This window comes from Macrotis lagotis, chromosome X (assembly GCF_037893015.1).
Source record: "Macrotis lagotis isolate mMagLag1 chromosome X, bilby.v1.9.chrom.fasta, whole genome shotgun sequence".
In the NCBI taxonomy this organism is placed as follows: domain Eukaryota; kingdom Metazoa; phylum Chordata; class Mammalia; order Peramelemorphia; family Peramelidae; genus Macrotis; species Macrotis lagotis.
The window spans coordinates 295,094,716-295,116,181 of NC_133666.1; the positions used below are offsets into that span (position 1 = coordinate 295,094,716).

A 21,466-nucleotide genomic window follows, 5' to 3' on the forward strand; every position below is an offset into this window, starting at 1 on the left:
CCGTAGGGGGGGAGGATTGTAAAACTCAAATAAAATCTTTAATAAAAGAAAAATATCTTCAAAACAAAGACAGACTATCACTCTTAAAAGAAAGGGAGAAAGACCTTTCATTCCCAGCCAGACACCCTCCTGATTGTGTTAGGGAAGGAAATAGTGGAATACTTCCAGAAAAGAGACCTTACATTCTTAGTTAGCCACCTATTTGATGATAGACTGAGAAAACAGTAGACTGCCTTCTCTTGTTTGATGATAAATACTAAGAAGATCTTGCATACTCAGACATTAATTCATTTAGATAGACAACAAAAAGTCATTAGAAATCTAATACCCTCATCTTCTAGATGGTGAGGTAATATTCTATGAAAATATTTTATTCTTCTCTTTGCTTACTGGGTAGATTTTTCGTGTAAAGATTGAAACTCTAAAAACTTTAACCAATCAGTTTGGAAGAGAGTGGGGCTAAGGAGGGGGGAAATGGTGCTAGGCCATATAATTTTGCTTGACTGTCACCTGGGGCAGCTCCTTGATTTTCACTACCTTTGTGCAACTTGGAGTGTGTCCTTTTCTCCAGAAAAGACAAAATAAACTTTCTTTTTTGCTCAGAGGAGTCTATATTTTTTAAAGTGTATTTTTATCCCACACATAATGATATTAAGAGCAACAGATAACATTTTCCATATAAAAAATAAGCAATTTGACTCTACTATCTTCTTCCTAGTTTGAAACCAAATCTTCTCTATCTCAATAGCAGCTTTCTATGACTGGGTTCTTTCTCTTTCTCTTTCTCTTTTGCTTACTCATTTTTTAGCAACTTAATTTCTTGGCTGTTAACTGTATGTAAGAGTTGGACTCTAGTCCCAAGGCATGGAGGATAATGTCTCAGGCTTCAGGTTTTTTGTACTGTTGTTTTGTGAGCTCTATCTGGGCGCCTGACCTCAGGTATTCCTCCCCTCCCCTGAAGCACAACCAGAAGTCCCAGAAATACTGTCACCAAAAAATCACTCCCTGTGATTCCTCTAAAGCTTGCAAATTTCAATTTATCCCTTTGCCCTAGAATCAAAATCAGCTTTTCTTCTAAGGACCATAGCCAGCAGGGCTGCATCTGGTCAGTGAACCTAGACCCCACTTCCATCATCAGTTGAATGTCTGCAATCTTTTCCTTATCAATCATCTGACCCAATCCACCCACTGCCTGCCCCCAGGGCTTGTTGTTTTTTAATTTTGGTAGTATCTGCCCCCAGGTATTTCTCTAGGCCAGATCACCTAGGAGGTCAGGTTTTTTCTTAATGTTTTTCCAAATTGTCTTAGGACAACTACTTTACCACAACTTTTAATTATTTGCTATTCTAAAGTTTACTTTGAGGTATTATTTTAAATTATTTGGGGTGTGGGGATTTAGGAGAGCCAGGTAATTTCCTGCTTTATTCCAGTCTTCTCAGAATCCTTTTCATGTAACAGTTTTGTTTTGTTCCCATCTAATGTTCTTTGTGGGTGGGTAGGTGATACAGCTAGACCTAGAGTCAGGAAGACTCATCTTCCTGAGTTCAAATAGGGACTTAGATACTTATTAGCTACGTGACCCTGTAATATAATGACCACAGGAGTCAAGAGTTTGGAGTCTGAGTTGGAGAGCAAAAAAGGTCTTTATTTCCTTATGAGGAAAGACATAACCCCATTTGCAAAGTGGTATCAGCCAGGGAGTATCAAAGACAGAAGTTCAGACCTCTTTTTATAATAATAATAATCCTACCTCTAAATTCTGTTTTATCCCACCATTTGCTAGTAAGACAAGCTCACAATCTGTTTTATTAATACTACCCAACTGGTACAAAGCAAATTCAATCCTCATTATCCTAATTATTCATAACTAATCTCTATCCTATTAGAAAGTTACAGTTTTTAATCCCTTATTGTATGGTACGGAAGCCGACCCTTACCAAAATTAAAACTCTGAGATGTCTCCAGGTACAAAATAAAAGTCTTTATTCCCTTCTCAGGGCAAGTGGGTGTCACCTTCGACAAGCAAGTGGTTGAAGGGAAGCACCAAATACAAGTAGCAAGGATATTACATACAATTCCTGACGCAACATCAGCCCACCACTGACCTTTATCCTTCTTGGCTGAGGATATTGCCTTACAATCTAAGTGTGAAATCTAGCCTGGATACAAGGAACAAAGAGGTAATACACAGGATGTAAATGGAAACATGTTTGCCCAAAAGTTCCTAATGCAGGAAGGAGGAGGTCGGGTCAGCATGTTTCAGGAAATGTCTTGTTTCTAAGAACTGTTTTGGTCATGGGGGGATGAGGGTGGATACCTCTAAAGCATTTTCTGTAAGAAATCTCACATTTCAACCCATTCACTTATTATCATAATTATCCACAGCTAATCTATACTGTATTAAAAGTGATGTTTTATAAAACCTCATGCATTTCCTCTGAGCAAATTTGGAGATAAGCAATCAGAAAGAGAGCCAATCTAGTATTTTTTGAAATTACCTCATTTCCAAGGATCATAGATACTAATGGAAACCAGAGTTTTTGCTTCTAAGTAAAGGATAAAGGTAAGTTGAAACAAGAGTGTATTCACGAGGAAGCTTTATCATAGGTCACTCTCACAATTTGTGTATGAGTGTTTTTTTTAAATGAGGAAACATCACGTTTTTGCCTCAGTCTCTTCACCTATAAAATGAACTGGAAAAGGAAAAGGTAAATTACTTCTATATATTCCCCAAGAAAAACCACAGATGAAGCCATGAAGAGTTGAAAAATGAATGAATAGCAACAATAATGCACTTAAGCTGCAACATTGTACATCATAGCTTTCTGGGGTTTTGTCATGTTCTCTTACTAGACTGAAAGCTTCATGAGGCCAAGAACTCTGTTTTATCTAAACTTTACATTTTCTTCAACCCCTAGAATCACTAACAATTATGTATTAGATTAATGTTTAAATGAATAAAATTAGTCTTTCCCATAGGGATTATTGGAATGTTGGTTTTGTGAATCTGCTTTACATGATGGATTTGTATATGCATGTGTGTGTGTGGTGTGTGTGTGTGTGTGTGTGTGTGTGTGTGTGTGTGTGTGTGTGCTTGCCTTGGCAGTCTTTGGGAACAGGGTAGAAGAAGCATTTTTTAAGTACCTACGAATACTTTTCAGATGCTTTCTCATCTTCAGTCCAGGGAAAATTATGGACTCCTCAGAATATTGTCGTTAAAACCATAAAATAAGATATAATTGAATTTCAAAGGAAACCAATCATTAGCTTTAAATCAATAAATCTCACAGGTCAGTTCCTGTCCTTCACCAAAGAAAAAGGCTTCAAAGATTGTAAAGGTTTCAAAGATTGTTTCTTCTTTTCCTTTGCCTTTTCTAGTCATATGAAAAAAATGCTCCAAATCATTATTGATTAGAAAACTGAAAATTAAAGCATTTATGAGGTACCACCTCACACCTCTCAGACTGGTTAAGATGTCGAAAGAGTAAAATAATCAATGTTAGAGAGTATGAAAATTGAGATATTAATGCACTGTGGGTGGAGTTGTGATCTGCTCCAGTCATTCAGAAGAGCAATTGGGAACTATGCCCAAAGGGCAATAAAATTGTTTACACCTTTTGATCTAGCAATACCAATACTGCATCTATATTCCAAGGAAATCATTAAAAGCAGGAAAAGTGTCACACATTCAAAAATATTTATAACAGCTATTTTTGTAGTTGCAAAGAATTGGAAATTGAGGGCCTGCTCATCAATTGGGGATTAGCTAAACAAGGTATGATATATGAAAGTTATGGAGTACTATTGTTCTGTAAGAAATCATGAGTGGTCAGACTTTAGAGAAGCATGGAAAGACTTGCATGAACTGATGCTGAGTGAAGTGAGGAGAATCAAGAGAACATTGTACATATTAACAACATTATGAGATGATCAAATGTGATGGATGCAGCTTCTCTCAGCAGTTCGGAGTTCAAGGACAACCCTGAGACCCTGCTGTGGCAGAGTAAAGCATATTATGTTCACTTTTTTGTTTGCTTGTTTTTGCAAGGTTTTTTTTTTGTTTTTACGTTATTTCACTTTTAAAAACTTCTTTTATGTTTTTCCTTTCTTTCTCATGATTTTTTTTCTCCTTAGTTCTAATTCCTCTTTCACAACATGACTAATATGGAAATATGTTAAACACAATTGTATATGTATAACTTCTACTAGGAAAATGGATGAATGTTGAAAAACTATCTTTGTATGTAATTGGAAAAATAAAATAAGATTTAAATTTTTAAAAAGCAACAAACAAAAACAAAATCAAGCTCACATTCCCAAGATAAAGTCTTTGCTCTAAATCAGTAAATCCCTCAGATCTTCAGTTCCTGCCTGACTTCACCAGGGCAAATGGCCTTAAAGACTATATTCTTTTCTTTTGCCATAAAAAAAGAAAAAACAACAACAAACATTTCCCCACAATTAATGGAATGGAATCTGTTTCTTTTAATGAGACCTTAATGAAGTAATAAAATATTTAGAAAGAGTGAATTCCTGGGGCAGTTAGGTGCTGTAGTAGATAGAGCACTGACTCTGGAATCAGGAAGACCTAAGTTCAATTTCAGTTTCAGACACTTAATAATTACCTAGCTGTGTGACCTTGGGCAAGTCACTTAACCCCACTGCCTTAAATTGAAAAAAAATTTTTAAAGAAGTGAATTCCTTTCTATGAAAACTCACTCTACTAATGTCAATTGCAAATCCAATAGTCCTCATATTATAGACTCCTTCCTTGACTGTAAATTTACCTACAGTACTAGAGAAATTCCTTTTATTTCTTTTACAGTTTAAAGGTTACACTTAGATTATCTGTCTGTTGCCTCTCTGCCTCACTATGTGACTAAGTCACCACATTTTCTGGTCATAGCTGTTCTCAATGATGTCTTCTATTCCATTATTTAAAAGAAAATCATTCATTTTTTTTTTTTGCAAGGCAATGGGGTTAAGTGGCTTACTTGCCCAAGGCCACACAGCTAGGTAATTATTAAGTGTCTGAAGCCAGATTTGAACTCAGGTGCTCCTGACTCCAGGGCTGGTGCTCTATCCACTGAACCACCTAGCCACCCCAAGAAAATCATTCTTAGTGGTATTTTCTAGGAATCTTCATGCTATCCTTAGAGTTATTCATAATCTTAGTTCTAGGATCATTGAATTTTATGTTATACAGCCTCTTTTGCAACCACATTTTCTCTCCCAGAATATTGCAGCCAGAAATGCTAGAAGTGTATTGGTGTTAGAAGCATAGACTTTCAAAGTGATAAGTAATTTGGTATTATTAAAAACACAGATGGACCGATGGGTAGTGGATAGAACACCAGTTAGGAAGACCTGAGTTCAAATCCAGTCTTAGACATTTACTAACTATGGGACCCTGAGCAAGTAACTTAACCTTAATTGTTATAAAATGTCTATTAAAAAAAAAAACCCTGTAAAATGAGCTGGTGAAGGAAATGCAAACTACTCAACTATCTTCACCAAGACAACCCCAAATGGGGTCATGAAGAGTGAGATATCACTTAAGCAACTGAATAAGAATCCAAAGCACTGTGTAGTTCTAATATAATCTGGCTAAAATTGTCCTATTACTCAATTGTATACTCAATTCCTCCATCTGCAGAATTTGCCCAAAATACTTGTAGTTATTGGAATATTTCTTTGGCACTGTTCATTGGGCATGTCACATTCTAGACAATAAGTGTCTTTTTAAAAAAATCCATTTTGTTTTTCCATTGTGAATTTTAGTGTGGATTTCACTGGAAATGGGGTAGTATTCCAGCAATCAATACAGATGTCATCAGTAAAAAGCAGCATTTGGAGAATCCCATTATCAATAGAAATCCCTTCCTTTATTTAGACCTTACATAGAGGTTAGACTCAACAGTGGTTAGAACACTCATTAGAAACATACATCTTCCAGTTTGTTGACTCATATGATGCAAATTTTTAAAGAATGGTTTTTATTATCTCTTAAGGAGTCTTATAAACTTTGATGGTCACCTGAGAGATTTTTGCAAGTTTTCATAAGCAAATGCTTCATTGATTCATTCATTAACAAAAGGTACTACAAATATTATAATTATAAACTCTAAAGTTCAAGCAGTAAGTTATATTTTTAAAGTCGTCTTATTCTCCCCTCATCCATAGCGAATCCATTGCCAAGTACTTTTCAATTTTGCCTTTAAAAACTCTTATATTATTCCCCTTCTCTTCTTTGATACTGCCACCACTCTGATGCTGGCCCTTATCATCTTATGTCTGGATCATTGCATAGTCTGTTGGATTTGAGGATCTAAAAGGAGACAATGGGTTCAGGGAGCTGATATTTATCCTTCATTCTTTTATTTTATTTTATTTTATTTTTTTAGGTTTTTGCAAGGCAAATGGGGTTAAGTGGCTTGCCCAAGGCCACACAGCTAGGTAATTATTATGTGTCTGGGACTGGATTTGAACCCAGGTACTCCTGACTCCAAGGCCAGTGCTTTATCTACTATGCCACCTAGCTGCCCCTATCCTTCATTCATGAAGAAGATTGTGACACCAGAGAAGTGATGCCATGACATGTAGTGAACTGGATTTGAATGAGAGGATGCTGAGCAGTCACCAGTCTCATTTTCTCCTCCAGAGTCATCTGGGTCCAGTGGCCAGATATGAATCAGGATGACTGGAGATGGTCCTGGATTCAAGGCAATCGAGGTTAATGACTTGCTCAAGGTCATACAGTTAATAAATGTCAAGTGTCTGAGGTTGGATTTTTATTCAGGTTCTCATGACTCAAGGGTCAGTGCTCTATCCTCTGTGCTGACTGGGTCAGGTTGTAGAGTAATGACAGAATGGGGTGTAGCTATAGCCCCTGCACCTACTGGCAGGAAGAGCACTTCCTTTCATGTTAACTATAGATTCATATATTCATGACAAACAAGCCAGGGCCATCTTTTTGGTATGACCAAGGGGAAAGGAAAATGACTGAGGCAGATTCATTGCTATAGTGAAGTGTCATCGCAATCAACAACATGAATAGAGATCAACTCAGAAAGGCAAAAGAAGTTTTCCAAATATTTATTGCTATATGCTAGACTAGGCAATGAAGGAGATACCTACTTTAAAAAAAAGACAGTCTCTATTGTCAGGGACTAATAATGAATTTAAGAGACTAACAGATAGCTCTAATGCACAATATTGTATGATAATATGCATTGGAGAATTATAGAACAAAGGAGTGCCATGGGACACTGAGGAAATAATAGCATGATAGAATTGCAGATTTAGAATGAAAGGAATCTAAAAAATGATGACCTAGAAAAGTTGGGTAGGAATAGCACCAAGGGTTTAAGTAGAGGCAATAATCTTTCCTCAGGAAAGAATAGTGACCTTTTATGACCAAAGGAAAGAAGGGAAGAGAAGATGATGAAGCCAAGAAAGTGAGAAGCTCTGAGGATATAAAGACAATAAAAAAAAGTTTCTGATCTCAAGGAGTTTGTAATCATTCAATATTTACACAGATAGAAACAAAATCAATGTTAAGTAGCTTGAATTAGGGAGGGGTGTTGACAACTTGAGGAATTGAAAGACTATTTTTTCAAAATAGCTTTTGTACTGAGCCTTGAAAAGGGCAAGTGATTCTGCAAGATGGGTGTGAGGAGGGAGGAAAATGTGATCATGGGGACAGCCTAGACAAATGTTTGGGGACAGGAGATAGAATGCCATGTACAGGGAATAACCAGTAGGCCAATTTAGTGAAAAAGGGGAAGAGATGTGTAACTGGCCTGGAAAAAGATACTGGAATTAGGTTGTTTAGATAGTTTAAATACTAAATAAAGAAGTTGAATTTTCCTCAACTTTTCTATATATGACTAGCAAGATACAGCAGGAAGAGCTAGAAAGAGAAATCCCATTCAAAGTAATCTCAGACAATATAAAATGCCTGGGAGTCTATTTACCAAGGCAGACTCAGAAACTTTTTGAAAACAATTATAAAACACTTCTCACACAAATTAAATCAGATTTAAATAACTGGGCAAATATCAACTGCTCATGGATAGGTAGAGCTAATATAATAAAAATGACAATTCTACCAAAACTAAACTACCTGTTTAGTGCCCTACCAATCAAAATTCCAAAAAAATTACTTTAATGTGTTAGAAAAAGTTATAAGTAAATTCATATGGATACATAAAAAGAATTTCCAGGGATTTAATGAAAAAAAATGCAAAAGAATGGGGCTTAGCCCTACCCAATCTAAAATTATATTGTAAAGCATCGGTCATCAAAACTATCTGGTATTAGTTAAGAAATAGAGTGGTGGACCAGTGGAATAGACTAGGTGCAATAGCAGGAAATGATTATAGTAATCTGCTTTTTGAAAAACCCAAAGAGTCCAGCTATTGGGATTAAAAACTCTCTCTTTGATAAAAACTGCTGGGAAAATCGGAAGTTAGTATGGAAGAAACTTAGATTAGACCACCCTATCCCAAGATAAAATCCAAATGCATACAGGATTTAGACATAAAAAACAATACTATAAGCAACCTAGAAGATAAAGTACTAGTTTACCTGTCAGATCTATGAAAAGGGAAGCAGTTTCTGACTAAGGAAGAGATGGAGAACATCACCAAAAACAAACTAGATGATTTCGATTACATTAAATTAAAAAGCTTTTGCACAGATAAAACCACTGTAACCAAGATCAAAAGAAATTTAATAAACTGGGAAACAATCTTTACAACTAATGATTCTGACAAAGGACTCATTTCTAAAATATACAGAGAACTGAGTCATATTTTTTTTAAAAAAAGCCATTCCCCAATTGACAAATGGTCAAAGGATATGCAAAGGCAATTTACGGATGAGGAGAAAGCAATTCATAGTTATATGAAAAATTGCTCTAAATCATTACTTATTAGAGAAATGCAAATTAAAGCTTCTCTGAGGTACCACCTCACACCTCTCAGACTGGCCAATATGACCAGAATGGATAATGATCATTGTTGGAAGGGTTGTGGGAAATCTGGGACACTATTACATTGTTGGTGGAGTTGTGGACTCATCCAACCTTTCTGCAGAGAAATTTGGAATTATGCCCAAAGGGCAACAAAAATGTGCATATCCTTTGACCCAGCAATACTACTACTGGGTCTATACCCTGAAGAGATGATGAAAAGGGGTAAAAACACCACTTGTACAAAAATATTCATAGCAGCCCTGTTTGTGGTGGCAAAGAATTGGAAATCAAGTAAATGTCCTTCAATTGGGGAATGGCTTAGTGAACTGTGGTATATGTATGTCATGGAATACTATTGTTCTATTAGAAACCAGGAGGGATGGGATTTCAGGGAAGCCTGGAGGGATTTGCATGAACTGATGCTGAGTAAGATGAGCAGAACCAGAAAAACGCTGTATACCCTAACAGCAACATGGGGGCGATGATCAACTTTGATGGACTTGCTCATTCCATCAGTGCAACAATTGGGAACAATTTTGGGCTGTCTGCAAAGGAGAGTGCCATCTGTATCCAGATAAGGAGCTGTGGAGTTTGAACGAAGTCCAAGGACTATTTCCTGTAATTTAGGGAAAAAAAACTAATATCGTATTGTCTGATCTTGTGATATTTCTTATACTTTATGTTTCTTCCTTAAGGATATGATTTCTCTCTCATCACACTCAATTTGGATCAATGTACAACATGGAAACAATGGAAAGACTGACAAATTACTTTCTGTGGGGAGTGGGGGGGGGAGGGAAATAAGATTAGGGGGAAAAATGTAAAACTCAAAATAAATAAAATCTTTAAAAAAAAAGAAGTTGCATTTTATCCCAGAAGCAATAGTAAACCACAGAAGCTTCTTGAGGAGTGGAACAATATGGTTAAAACAAACTCAAAGTGAATTTGGAGAATTAGCATGCCCTAGTTCATGAGATAGAATTTGAAAAGATGATGCTTTGTCTTGTGCTTCTATATGTGGTTTCAGCTTCTTGGTTGGGGAAGGATGACTTCCTGACTCTAGACTTCTGGGTTTCTGGGAGTGGTAAAGGTTTAAATCGACTCTTAGCTCTTTGGGAGGTTTCTCCTCTAGAATTCTTTAGAATATATATATATATATATATATGTTGTTGTTGAAAAATAGCCCCATCTACTCTCTGCAGTGAGCCTTCATCTGAGCTCTAGACTCATCTGATGTATTCTTCAAAATCAGAAAAGTCACCCTGGTTGCCAGCCAGCCAGCTCCCTGAGAGTGCCAAATGGAGCATCCTTAGGTTAGGGTCACTGAGTCTGAGAAAAGGATGCCACTGTAGGAAGGTTAATTGGATATTGCTATCGTTACCAGAGGATAACAGGAGAAAAAGGTCAATAAGAGGTTTACTTGCTACACTGAAGAACAAACCCTATCTTGTGCTAAAGGATCTAGACAAGATGGAACAGTTCCTCAGTCCTTCATGTTCCTCTCACATTCTTTGTTCTTTCCATGCACTGCATGAAAACTGCCTATCCTGCCAAGCTTCCAAAAGCCTTTAGAATCACAACTGTCCCCCCCCCAAGGAGAAAAGAAATAAAAGCAGGCTCCTTGCATTTAGCCAGGGGGTGGGGAAGCTGCAAGTAGAGCTGATATCCTTGAAGCTAAATCAGTCTTGCTCCCCGATCAGCCTGAGGAATCCCAGTATTGCAAATTTGGTATTTATGCCCTTGATATTTTTCTTTATGCAAATACATGTACTCTGCAAGCACGTGTGTGTATCTCCTTGCCGTATCCTCATTAGGATGACAGTTTCTCAAGAGAATGGATTATTTCCTTCTTTGTAGTTCCAGCATCTAGCATACTTCTAGTGTGTAGTAGTTATTTGATAAATAATTATTGTTTGAATTGATTCCAAGGAAGTCCACTAACATCCCCAAGAAGCTCAGCCTTCAAGGAGGAGTCATAGAAACTACCTAGTTAAATCCAAGAGAAAAAAAAAGCAACTTATTTCCATGTAAACATTTTTTACCATTTTAAAGTATAAATTAGATTGGGAATTCCAAGTCAAGACTCCCATAATAACTTGAGAAAAATAAATCAAATAAAAATAGCAGGTGTGGGAGGACATTTGCCAAGTGGACTAAATTATGGAAGCCAGATCCCTCAGGATGAAGGAAAATAACCAATAAGGAGATGAGTGAGCACTGATGTAGCACTTCTTTATATTTACCCAGAATCCTTTTGAAAAGGATTATTGGAACATCCTGCTGGGGAAATGACCATAGCAAACCCTGAACATTGGGTCTGCCTGGATTAGGGACGAGCTAAGACATGAAAGGTGGCCCCTGAAGCACCTGAGAGGGAAAGAATAGGATACTGTGTCCGAAGGACTCCAATGAAAGAATCTTATAAACTGGGCTGGGGGGGGGGGCTCTCCACTGACCTTCTCTCAGTAATTCTTTTCTCCTTATTAGAATACTTGGAATGAAGGCTGAGGATGCTGGGCCAGCAAGAGTAAGCCTCCAATGATGAGGCAATTTCATTAATTTTCCAGTTTTGTTTAAGTCAGCCCTATAATCAATCACAACACACCATGTTGGAAAGGAAATCTTAACAGTCATTTTCTTTTCAGTCAAATTTAACCTAATCTTGCCAAATTCATAGTTTTCTTTGATCCCTTTATCAAGGGAATTGGACCACAAGCCATAAACACACATGAATAAACACACATGAATATTTCTCCACTATAAATTTCAGTTAGCTATGTGTGTATATGAATGTATATATATTTTGCGTGCATGTATATGAACATGTGCTTGCTTAAGTACATATGTAGATATAAGCAAATGGACATTTTTTTTGTATGTGGTTATGTATATATTGATGAGCAGGTGAGGGATGATTATGATGACATTTGTCCATTCTCAAAGCAGACCATAACATCAGGGAAGTAATGTCATGACAAGTGATGGGACGCTGTGCTTAAGTCACCAGTCTCATTTTCAGCTCCAGAATCATCTGGGTCCAGTGGCCAGATATGAATCAGGATGACTGGAGATGACTCAAGATGTGAGGCAATCAGGGTTAAGTGACTTGCTCTATGTCACACAGCTAGTGAGTATCAAGTGTCTGAGACTGGATTCAAACTCCCGACCTCCTGATTCCAAGTTCAGTGCTCTATTCATTGTGACACCTAACTGCTCTTTTTGATTGTGTGTGTGTGTATATATATATATATATATATATATAAACAAATATATATATAGTTTGAATCATGTGTATTTCATATGTGAATATATATGTGGTGAGTTGTTACATATACATATACACAAGTATAAATAACAAGGCAGCACAGAAGAGTGGATTAAAGAGTGAATTTGGATTCATGATGGAATCTCATCTCATACTTTTACTGCATGTCCTTGGGGGATTCATGAAGGGATGGCCTTAGAAAGTCTCTAAAGTTCAGCTCTAAAAGTCAGTGAAATATCTCCATTCTCATATGTTCCTAGAAAAGATTTTTAGGGATTCTTATTTGCCCTCCATTGAATGTACCTTGTATTAGACTTACTTGTATCAAATCTCCTTCAGAAGAACCTAGTAAATTCCTTAAGGCAAAGAATTATGTGATTATTCTACATTCTCCTGCACCTAACTGTGACTTGCAGTAGAAAACACCAATAAGCATTTGCTGAATTTGAAGATATGGATCTATACAACTTAATCCCATAAAAGGAGTCAAGGAGGATAAGACTAGGAAGTCTACTGTGATTACTGATAGGAAGACTTTAAAAAAAATTTTTTTTTAATTTAAGGGAATGGGGTTAAGCATGACTTGCCCAAGGTCACACAACTAGGCAATTGTTAAATGTCTCAGGCCGCTTCCGAACCCAGGTCCTCCTGACTCCAGGGTCAGTGTTCTATCCACTGTGCCACCTAGATGCCACCCCCCCCATAGGAAGACTTTTTCCTTTGTTTTGTTTTTAGGATTTTGCAAGGCAATGGGGTTAAGTGACTTGCCCAAGGCCACAACAGATAGGTAATTATTAAGTGTCTGAGGCTGGATTTGAATTCAGGTACTCCTGACTCCAGGGCCAGTGCTCTATCCACTGCGCCACCTAGCCACCCCTAGGAAGACTTTTAAAATCTGCTTCACTGATTTTCCTACCTCTGATCTATTGATTCTTCAATTTATTTTTTGTATGGTTGTCCATGTAATAATTATCCTAATGTATTATCTCATTATTTTACTATTCAAGGACCTCAAGTGATTCTCTCTGATGCTTAGGAAATGAAATATCAGCTCCTAAGTCTGATTTTCAATGCCCTTCACCATGTGGATGTAGCTTACCTACCATTTTCCTATTTGGAAGGAGTCTTTGTGGTTAAGTAGTACAAACTACACTTTATCCCTCAACATATTTGACAGATGAGCAACCAACCTCTTCTTGAAGACCTCTAATAGATGGGAAAATACCACTTCTTGAGGTGGCTAATTCCACTTTGGATAAATATAATTTGAGGGCTGTTTTTGTTGACCTCAGGTCTCAATTTATTTATTTTTATTTATAACTTCCACCAAATTCTCTAGATTTTGCTCCCTGGAGCCAAATATCCTTCTTCCACATGATAGGTCTTGCTGTATTGGAAAGTTACCTTACTCCCCTCCCCCCAATCCCCCACACAAAGATGGGTCTTCTCTTTTCCAGGATAAACATTCTTAATCCCTTCAGCAACATTTTAAAGTTCAAAAGGACCCTTCAGTATTCTGGTTGCCAACCTTTGTACACATTCTAGCTTATCAGATTCCTCTTATACAATGCCTCTTTGGATACTGGATATCCCTGATAAGACTACTCTTCTTTCTATTGACTTGATCCTCAGCTTTTGATTGCTGAACCTTCTTCCCTCATTATACATGTACTTTGTTCTCATTTAGATATCCTTAATTCTATCCCATCCTCATCGGAATATATTTTTTTTCCTTCTTAAAGCATTTTGAATCTCTGTGCTTTCTACCTTCTTTCTTGCATCATTAGTAATTTATCTCTTTTCTTATATCATTAAATTACAAGTTCCTTGAGATCAGTCAGTATTCCACCTTTGTATCCCCAATACTTAGCATAAAACTTTGCACATAGTTTGAATTATTTGTTGAATTAAAAAATTTCCATTATTTCCTATTACACTAAGGTAGCAGATAGTGTATCAGCAGAGTCATAAAGACTGCAAATGCTTAGTCAGGAAAGTCACTTAATCTTTCTGGGTCTCAGTTCCAAAATAAGAGGTCATGACACAATGACCACTTCCAGCTCTATGATGCCAAAAGTGTGGGAGAAATGCAAAAACAGGGAATAAAATTTGTCTGTTTAAGTTTGAGCCCAGAGAAAGGGGACTAAATTGGATATACTCTGGTGGTTCTTTTTTTGGATACTATCTCTCTTTTTCAATTAAACTTTAAATTTAAAAATTAGAGGAAGAGTATTATCATTTAAAAAACACTGGCTAGAAGATTCAGAGAAATCCGAGGGGGACTAAGCACATAGTCAGTTATGTCCAATAGCCTCTGAAAGGGGACATGGAAAGGAAGAGATGGCATAAACAAGGACATTAAAAAGCAAAGGGTCTACTGCCCCACAGCAAAAAGCTTAGAGGAGTTTGGGATTATGAGTGAGTAAAAGAAACACAGTTCCATTTATTACACAAATCCTCACACATCCTTATAATATAATAAAGAAAAGATAGTTAAGTAATTAAGGAGAAATTCCAAGGTCATTCCTTTTTAGGAGTGGGATTAGATAGTTGAGTCTTTAGGAGGGGAAGGAAAAATAAAATACCATATTACTCTTCAGAAGCTTGTACCCTCATTAAACCAAATTGTTGTGTAGAGTTAATCAGGGGACTGACTTCTTGTTTTGCTGGACTGGAGTAGGGGTTCCTCTTCCTAATGACCAGGGATCAGTTAGGAAAGGCTTATCAATAAAGACTGATCAGAAGTTCAACAGGTGGTCCCAGCAAAGGGTCCTGGCACCTAGAAGTAAGAGACCAATGTCTTAAATGTCCAGCTCCATCAAATTAGTTGTGACTAAGGGGGGATCAGGGAATTATTTAGGAAAGCATTATTAACAGGTGTTCCAGCGACATTTTTGGGAGAGATGAATGATGGTGGGGTGGGGGGGGGGGTGGCAGGTTTATCTCATACATTGCTGTTGGCAGTTAAAAACCCTCTGGTGCAATGCATTAAAAAATACTCTTGCAATCAAAGAAATCATATATTTGAAGCATAAAATGTTTCAGCTTCCATAATTCTTTATTAAATATTTGACAAGTTGCATCATTTCATTACAACAACTTCATTGTGTCACATTGATCTTTTTCTGCTGTCAGGACAACAAACAATCTACATTTCCCTTCAATTCTCTTAAGAAAATAAATGGAAAAGATGGTTTTGTTCTTGAACAAAACTTTTCCTATTGTGTATCAAATTCAACTGTACTTTTAAAGCTATTCTGATTGTGAAAATGAGCATTCTTTATAAGTTGTTTTTAAAAACAAACAAATAAAATCAAGGTAGTTAAGTGTTTACCACTGTATCAAATATTAGCTTCATATTAGGAGGTTTTTTCTTTTAACAATAAAAAGTTATGAAATGGGATTTCACCTGGAATGTTTGAAACTTTTTTCACTTTAGAAGTCACTGTTCATTCATGTTTAATCTGAATTCCTTGGTTCACAAAAGATAGCAAATCATTATCACTTTCTTATGATTTGCTCAGGCTTGGAGGTTGGTATTTTACAGGGTTAGACTTGGAGAAAAATGTAGAGACCAAACTCTCACTCCCCTTTGAAACTAGATTAGTCAAGGAAGATGTAAAAAATGCTATATAAATATATACATATATATTTTGATAGCATATGTTGTATATATATGTATATAAATATTACATACATAGTAATAAAGGGAAGATTGAAATATGATGAGGTTAACATGAAGGAAAACATGACATCCTAAGTGAAAATTAGTCTGACTAAAAGGCGCAAAATGGCTTATAAGAATAAAAATGTATGCTGACACAAGGCTATGGTTGGTGGTGGCGGCTTAGTAACACTGATATAAAGTAGAGAATGCAGTATTACAGGTCTGCAGACAATATAATGTGATTAGATTCCAGTTGTTATTCCAAACCAAAGTTAAAAAAAAATCCCCATGCATTTTAAACATGCATTACTTTGAGTGAAACATCTTTAAATAAAGATGTCTGATGAGGTTTTCTTGCAAAATTTCATACAAACAGAAACATCTTTTTTTCCCCCTTATAAAATGTTATACAAGCTCATCTACAGCATTTTTCTCTTACACTGAAAACACTCTGTTCTCTGTGTGTGTGTGTATGTGCGTGTGTGAATGTCTGTGAGTGCATGTGTATGCATATATACAATGTAAGTTAAGGCTTATATATAAATTTTTTAAAAAAGTGGTCCAAAGTATATCACATTTTTCTTCCCATTTTAAAATCTAAACTACAAAGGAGTTGAAAAGGGTTGTTTTTAACTTCTTTTTGTTTGAACACCTCAGGCCTGAAGTTGGCAGTTTTGACACAACTTCCATGTCAGGATACAGGTAAAAGACCTGTATTTGACAGAGGTAGTGCACTTTGCCTGGGGATGAGTGAGGGAGGTGTACTAGGAAATTACTCTGTACTGCAGCATCCTCTACTGGCTTGTCAGAAAATGGAAGATAGCATCCCACATTTGTCCCCTTCAGGATCAGCATGTGGGATTAGGAGAAGTAAGAGCCTGAGAGTAGAAAAAAGAAAGAGAGCTATCTGCAGGGTGGTGACAAACTTATAACTGGCTAACCAAATGGATTGTGTTTTCTGTTTAATTTTAAATTCAATGGCAAGCTAAATAAGAACTTCTGAAAAATACTAGTTTCAACTCTTAAACATTCTCCTAGTACAGATAGAAACCTGGAATTGCCATAAATGATATTTAAGATATATAATGACTTGACTCTCTGGCATTTTGGATCTGCAAACACCCAAGATTAGTAGTACAAATGACAGACACCATAGTGGAGGATGTAAGATATGGAGAATGGTTTGGACTTTTACTTATCACTTACTATAATCTACCCTGGTGCCCTAAAATAGAGGAATAGTTTTACTTACATTAGTGATCATATGACTACCTAGAGAAAAATTTCAGGTACCAGTTAACAATAAAGGTCCTTTAAAAAATACATTAAATGAAGACTTTACTCTTCAGTGAATTATAAGGGAAGAAGGGTGGATCTAACTACAAATTATAAATCAAGGCAAATGAATCAGAACATAGAATTTAAAGTGAAAAATAAAATAAAAAGGCACTGATATTGAATACAGCTTGAAATGGAGCAAATACCTCATCATCTTTCCAGTCCTAGAATCATCACTACATTTAAAAATTGACACTTCTAAGCTGATCCCAGGGCAAAAGGAAATTCCAAACTTCTCAATCAGGTCTACAGAGATCAAGAATGGAAATACCAAACTACTTTATAGGACAGCCATGGTAACTGATGCTAAAGAAGCATCAAAAATCAGTATATATACTTTGGAGTAAATTCCTTAACCTGCAACACCTTCTGGAAGATTGTCTCTTCAAGACCTATGCCTTCTGTTGAAAGCTTGAGAAACTTGGAATCAAGTGATTTCTCAGATTTGGGGACAAAGAGTGACTGTAAAGACTATGGGCAGCTAAGTCAAGTTTGCTGCTAAGGACAATCTGTGAATAGGAAGCACAGAATTTCTTTACAAATAATGCCATATAGACAGTGGACTTGAATGTAGAGTTTTGACTAAAGAATCTACTTTACATGCAACAAATTTTCTTCACTGTTTTTTGAGATTACATCTTGAAGATTACAAGAATGGGATTAAGAAAACCAAGATATGAAACTATTACAGAGAAGTGAAATATGGAAGCCTTTGGAGATTCAGAGAACCTGGTTTGATAAAATGTCATTCAAATTAACCCAAGTATTTTATTATTAGAAAAAGTTAAAGTGAATTTTTCTCTTATCCAATTTGTGCCTTCTAAAAATTTGTTATGGTATGGATATCAATGTCTTTTGGAGTTCCTATTCTTAATTTACCTTTTAGAAGCTTACAAATTATCTCACGAGAATAAAATTGTTTTTCTTCTCTTAATACCTTGCTTATCCATCTGTGGTTATCCACCCTTTTAAAAAGCAATCAGAGTTAAACAATAACAAAAGAAATCCAGGTTCTTGGAAAAGGTCAATTATACAGCACCGTAGTTGTGTAATAGCTCCCAAAAAGCAACTAATACACAATTCAGCCTTTGGATTAAATCTTAAAATAAAATTAATTTTGCAATAAGGCAGTTGCACAAAAGGAATTTTCACCAACTTAGTGAGATATTAGGCAGATCTACTATGGAAAAAGGAAATACACAAGTTTCTCACCAATTGATTAAGAAAGCCACAGATTGTCTACTTGTGAATTACTCGGAATGTTGGTTTTTTTTGAGTTTTTTTCTCTTTAGATAAAGGCCAATGTGGACTCAATGCTTTTCTGTTGCAGAAATCTGGGAACTGTGCTCTGGACTGTTATGACTGCATATATGCTTTCTCAAGCCTTGCAGAACTTGGCAAGACAATATTTTCTGGGTGTCATGATGTCATTGCATTAGGGATCATTATCTCTGTCTTGCCCTTAATAAATACAAAACCCATGAAGTCATACATCTTTGCCCCATTCCCTGTGGGCAACAAATAACTGAAAGGGCAAGACCAAGAATTAGAGGGAAGTTCAGTGGAAAATAAAGGTTAAAAATTATTTCACCAGTACTGAGGGGCCACAGTTAATTCTGTGACTATAGCAGAATTCTCTCAAGAACAAGAACTGCTCAGCCACATGGGCAAAGCTGACAGTAATCAAATAATTTCAACAAATAAATACCCTCAAGCCGATTCTATTACTAGATTAACAACTTAAGTGGATCAAATAACCAGTCTCCTCTTTTACCTTTAATCTATCACACAATAGATACAACTCAGGCATTATATAGTTTTTAAGCATGCAATATGTCATAGGTAACAAAACTTGGTTAGATAACATGTATATTAAATAAATCTTTGTGATTGTATAAAAAAATCACAATTGGTGAGAAGAGGACTGTGGGCTCAGTTTGACATCAGGGTTTTATACATCAGCAGCCGCCAAATTCACAATTGATAGACATGTGCAATGAGAAGGAATCATCACATTAAAACGTTTATGATTAAAAAAAACAGATATGAATTCTATGTAGTACATAAAGTGCCTTCAAAATTGGTGCAGTCAGAACAAAAGTGGTTATTTAGTGACCATTAGCAAATGCATACAAATAGGAGACAAAAACAAATTAGCTTTTCCACAAATTCAAATCCATCACAGAGCCAGGTTTCATTCAAAATGCCTCTACTACAGAGAACAGTAAAGAGGAAAAATCCTAAAAGCATCACTGTACATTAGGAAGGAGGCAGGGGTAAGAAGGTTCTCTTACAAGAAATGCTAGTCTTCCCCTGACTCAAAATGGATTCTATTATTTGGAATAGCTACCAAGGAACAATGCTGTGATTCCTTTAAGTCAACACAAAATTTTTCATGCTATGTCATGATTCTTTCTTGTCTTGCAGCTATGATGCTAAATTTGTACAAAAATGTAATCTCCAGTCAGTGCTTAGCCTTTCTGGGTGTGGAAAGTTATCATTATCTCTATGACTTGTCCGAAATTCTCTAAATATCTTTGGGGATCATTTTGGGGCAAATATTAGGTCTCTATTTTGAATATGGAGGGGCAAGGAGAGATTTCAATGCACTTAAAAAATAAAAATGTCACTGACATTAAGTCTGGTAGGAAATTCAGATACAAAAAAATGCTCATTTTTCCAAGTATATCTTTAATTGTAATGAAATAAAATCTGAAAATAGGTCTAAATCACTTTTAAAAGTAAACATGAGTTGTAATACTATACCTGTAGAGTGATTAATTCCATTCATTGTCATTAGAAAGTATGTAAAATATTTATTAAGGGCTTTGCCTACAGAGGCCCAACATAAATAGAACAAGTCCTCCTGAAATGTAATTAGTGTACACATCAACCAGTTGATAATTTGTGGTGGAAAATGCAGAAATACTATCCTTGGGCTAGAGTTCCAACTTCTGCCCTTAGGCAACTGCATTGTCGAAGAGTTTGCTCCAGAAACCAACTTTGTGCAACTGTTCTGCCATTGTGGCTTATGTGTCCATTAGGCAAATGCAAAAGAGCAAGAAGAACTTGCTTGACGAACAACAACCAAAAAGTAGCAGCTGCCTAATCCACTCCTTCAAATCCTTGAGCATTTTCAACGGCCATGAGAAGTTTCTCTCTTAAATCTTCAAAAGTTTCATATGGAGGTAAGTCAAGGCGATTAAAGCTGAAAAGGTAACAACAAAGATGTATGGGTAAAATGGTAACCAGTCATTGGGACCTGTAAGTTCGTGATTCATACCACTCTATCTTATTTTATTATGAAGAAACCACCATCTAAGAAAGGGCAATGGCCATAGGGATGACTTCCCCTTCCCCATGTCAGAGTGGAAGCTCCTTGAGTGATAGTACTATCAAGCTCATAATATGTATTAATTGATTAATTTCCCCTCCTGCCATTTGAGATTTTTCTTTCCCTTTTTATTCTCTATTTCTAGTAACTGTCTGCCATACCCACACCAAGATTCTTTTTCAGATGAGGAGGAAGGCTCATGATGTTGTTGGGATCTGGTCATACTGACCATCTGTCTACATAAATCTTTAGAGGTAAATATAAATTATATACAAATAACACTCTGATATGTTTGTAGCACCGTTCATCTATGCTAATATTTGATCCCTGGAACAATTTTAGTGAAAAAAGGAAATATAAAAAGTTAGACTACTTCACAAACCCTAAAATTATAGCCTTTATAATTCAAACACAAAAAATATGAATACAAGTTAAAAGGGAGTTTTTTTGTCAGTATTTAGAATTCCAAAAATTAGGCAAACACATGATGCTTTAATAGTCCTTTTTTACTGAATGTCACTGACTTGAAAGATGAGAGGATTTAGTAAAGCTTTTCTTACCCTGAAGTGTTAATTCTAGGCAGTTTTATTGCATTGCAAATCATTTTGTCTCAAGTGCATTCTTCAATATAAACTTTCTATAAGAAGCCACATGAGACGGCAGCTAGGTAGTTCAGTGGATAGAGCACTGGCCCTGGAGTCAGGAGTACCTGAGTTCAAATCCAGCTTCAGACACTTAATAATTAACTAGCTGTGTGACATGGGCAAGCCACTTAACCCTACTGCCTTGCAAAAAAAAAAAAAAGAAGCCACATGAGATTTTCCAAACTTTCTCTCTGTAGACATATGTGTGTATGTATATTTCTAATATGTGTATCTCTGTACT

The 21,466-nt window shown here is 36.2% G+C and overlaps 1 protein-coding gene across 10 annotated transcripts in view; it reads right to left on the reverse strand.

Annotated features, from left to right (window-relative positions):
• Nucleotides 1-15,281: 15,281 nt before the first annotated feature.
• Nucleotides 15,282-21,466, reverse strand: part of NEDD4L (NEDD4 like E3 ubiquitin protein ligase) — a 448,524-nt gene continuing 442,339 nt past the window's right edge. For all 10 annotated transcript variants that reach the window (XM_074207342.1, XM_074207347.1, XM_074207343.1 and 7 more), the window contains one exon: nucleotides 15,282-20,455. In XM_074207342.1, the coding sequence (XP_074063443.1) occupies nucleotides 20,353-20,455 (103 nt within the window). In that variant the 3' untranslated portion in view covers nucleotides 15,282-20,352. The remainder of the gene's footprint in view (nucleotides 20,456-21,466) is intronic.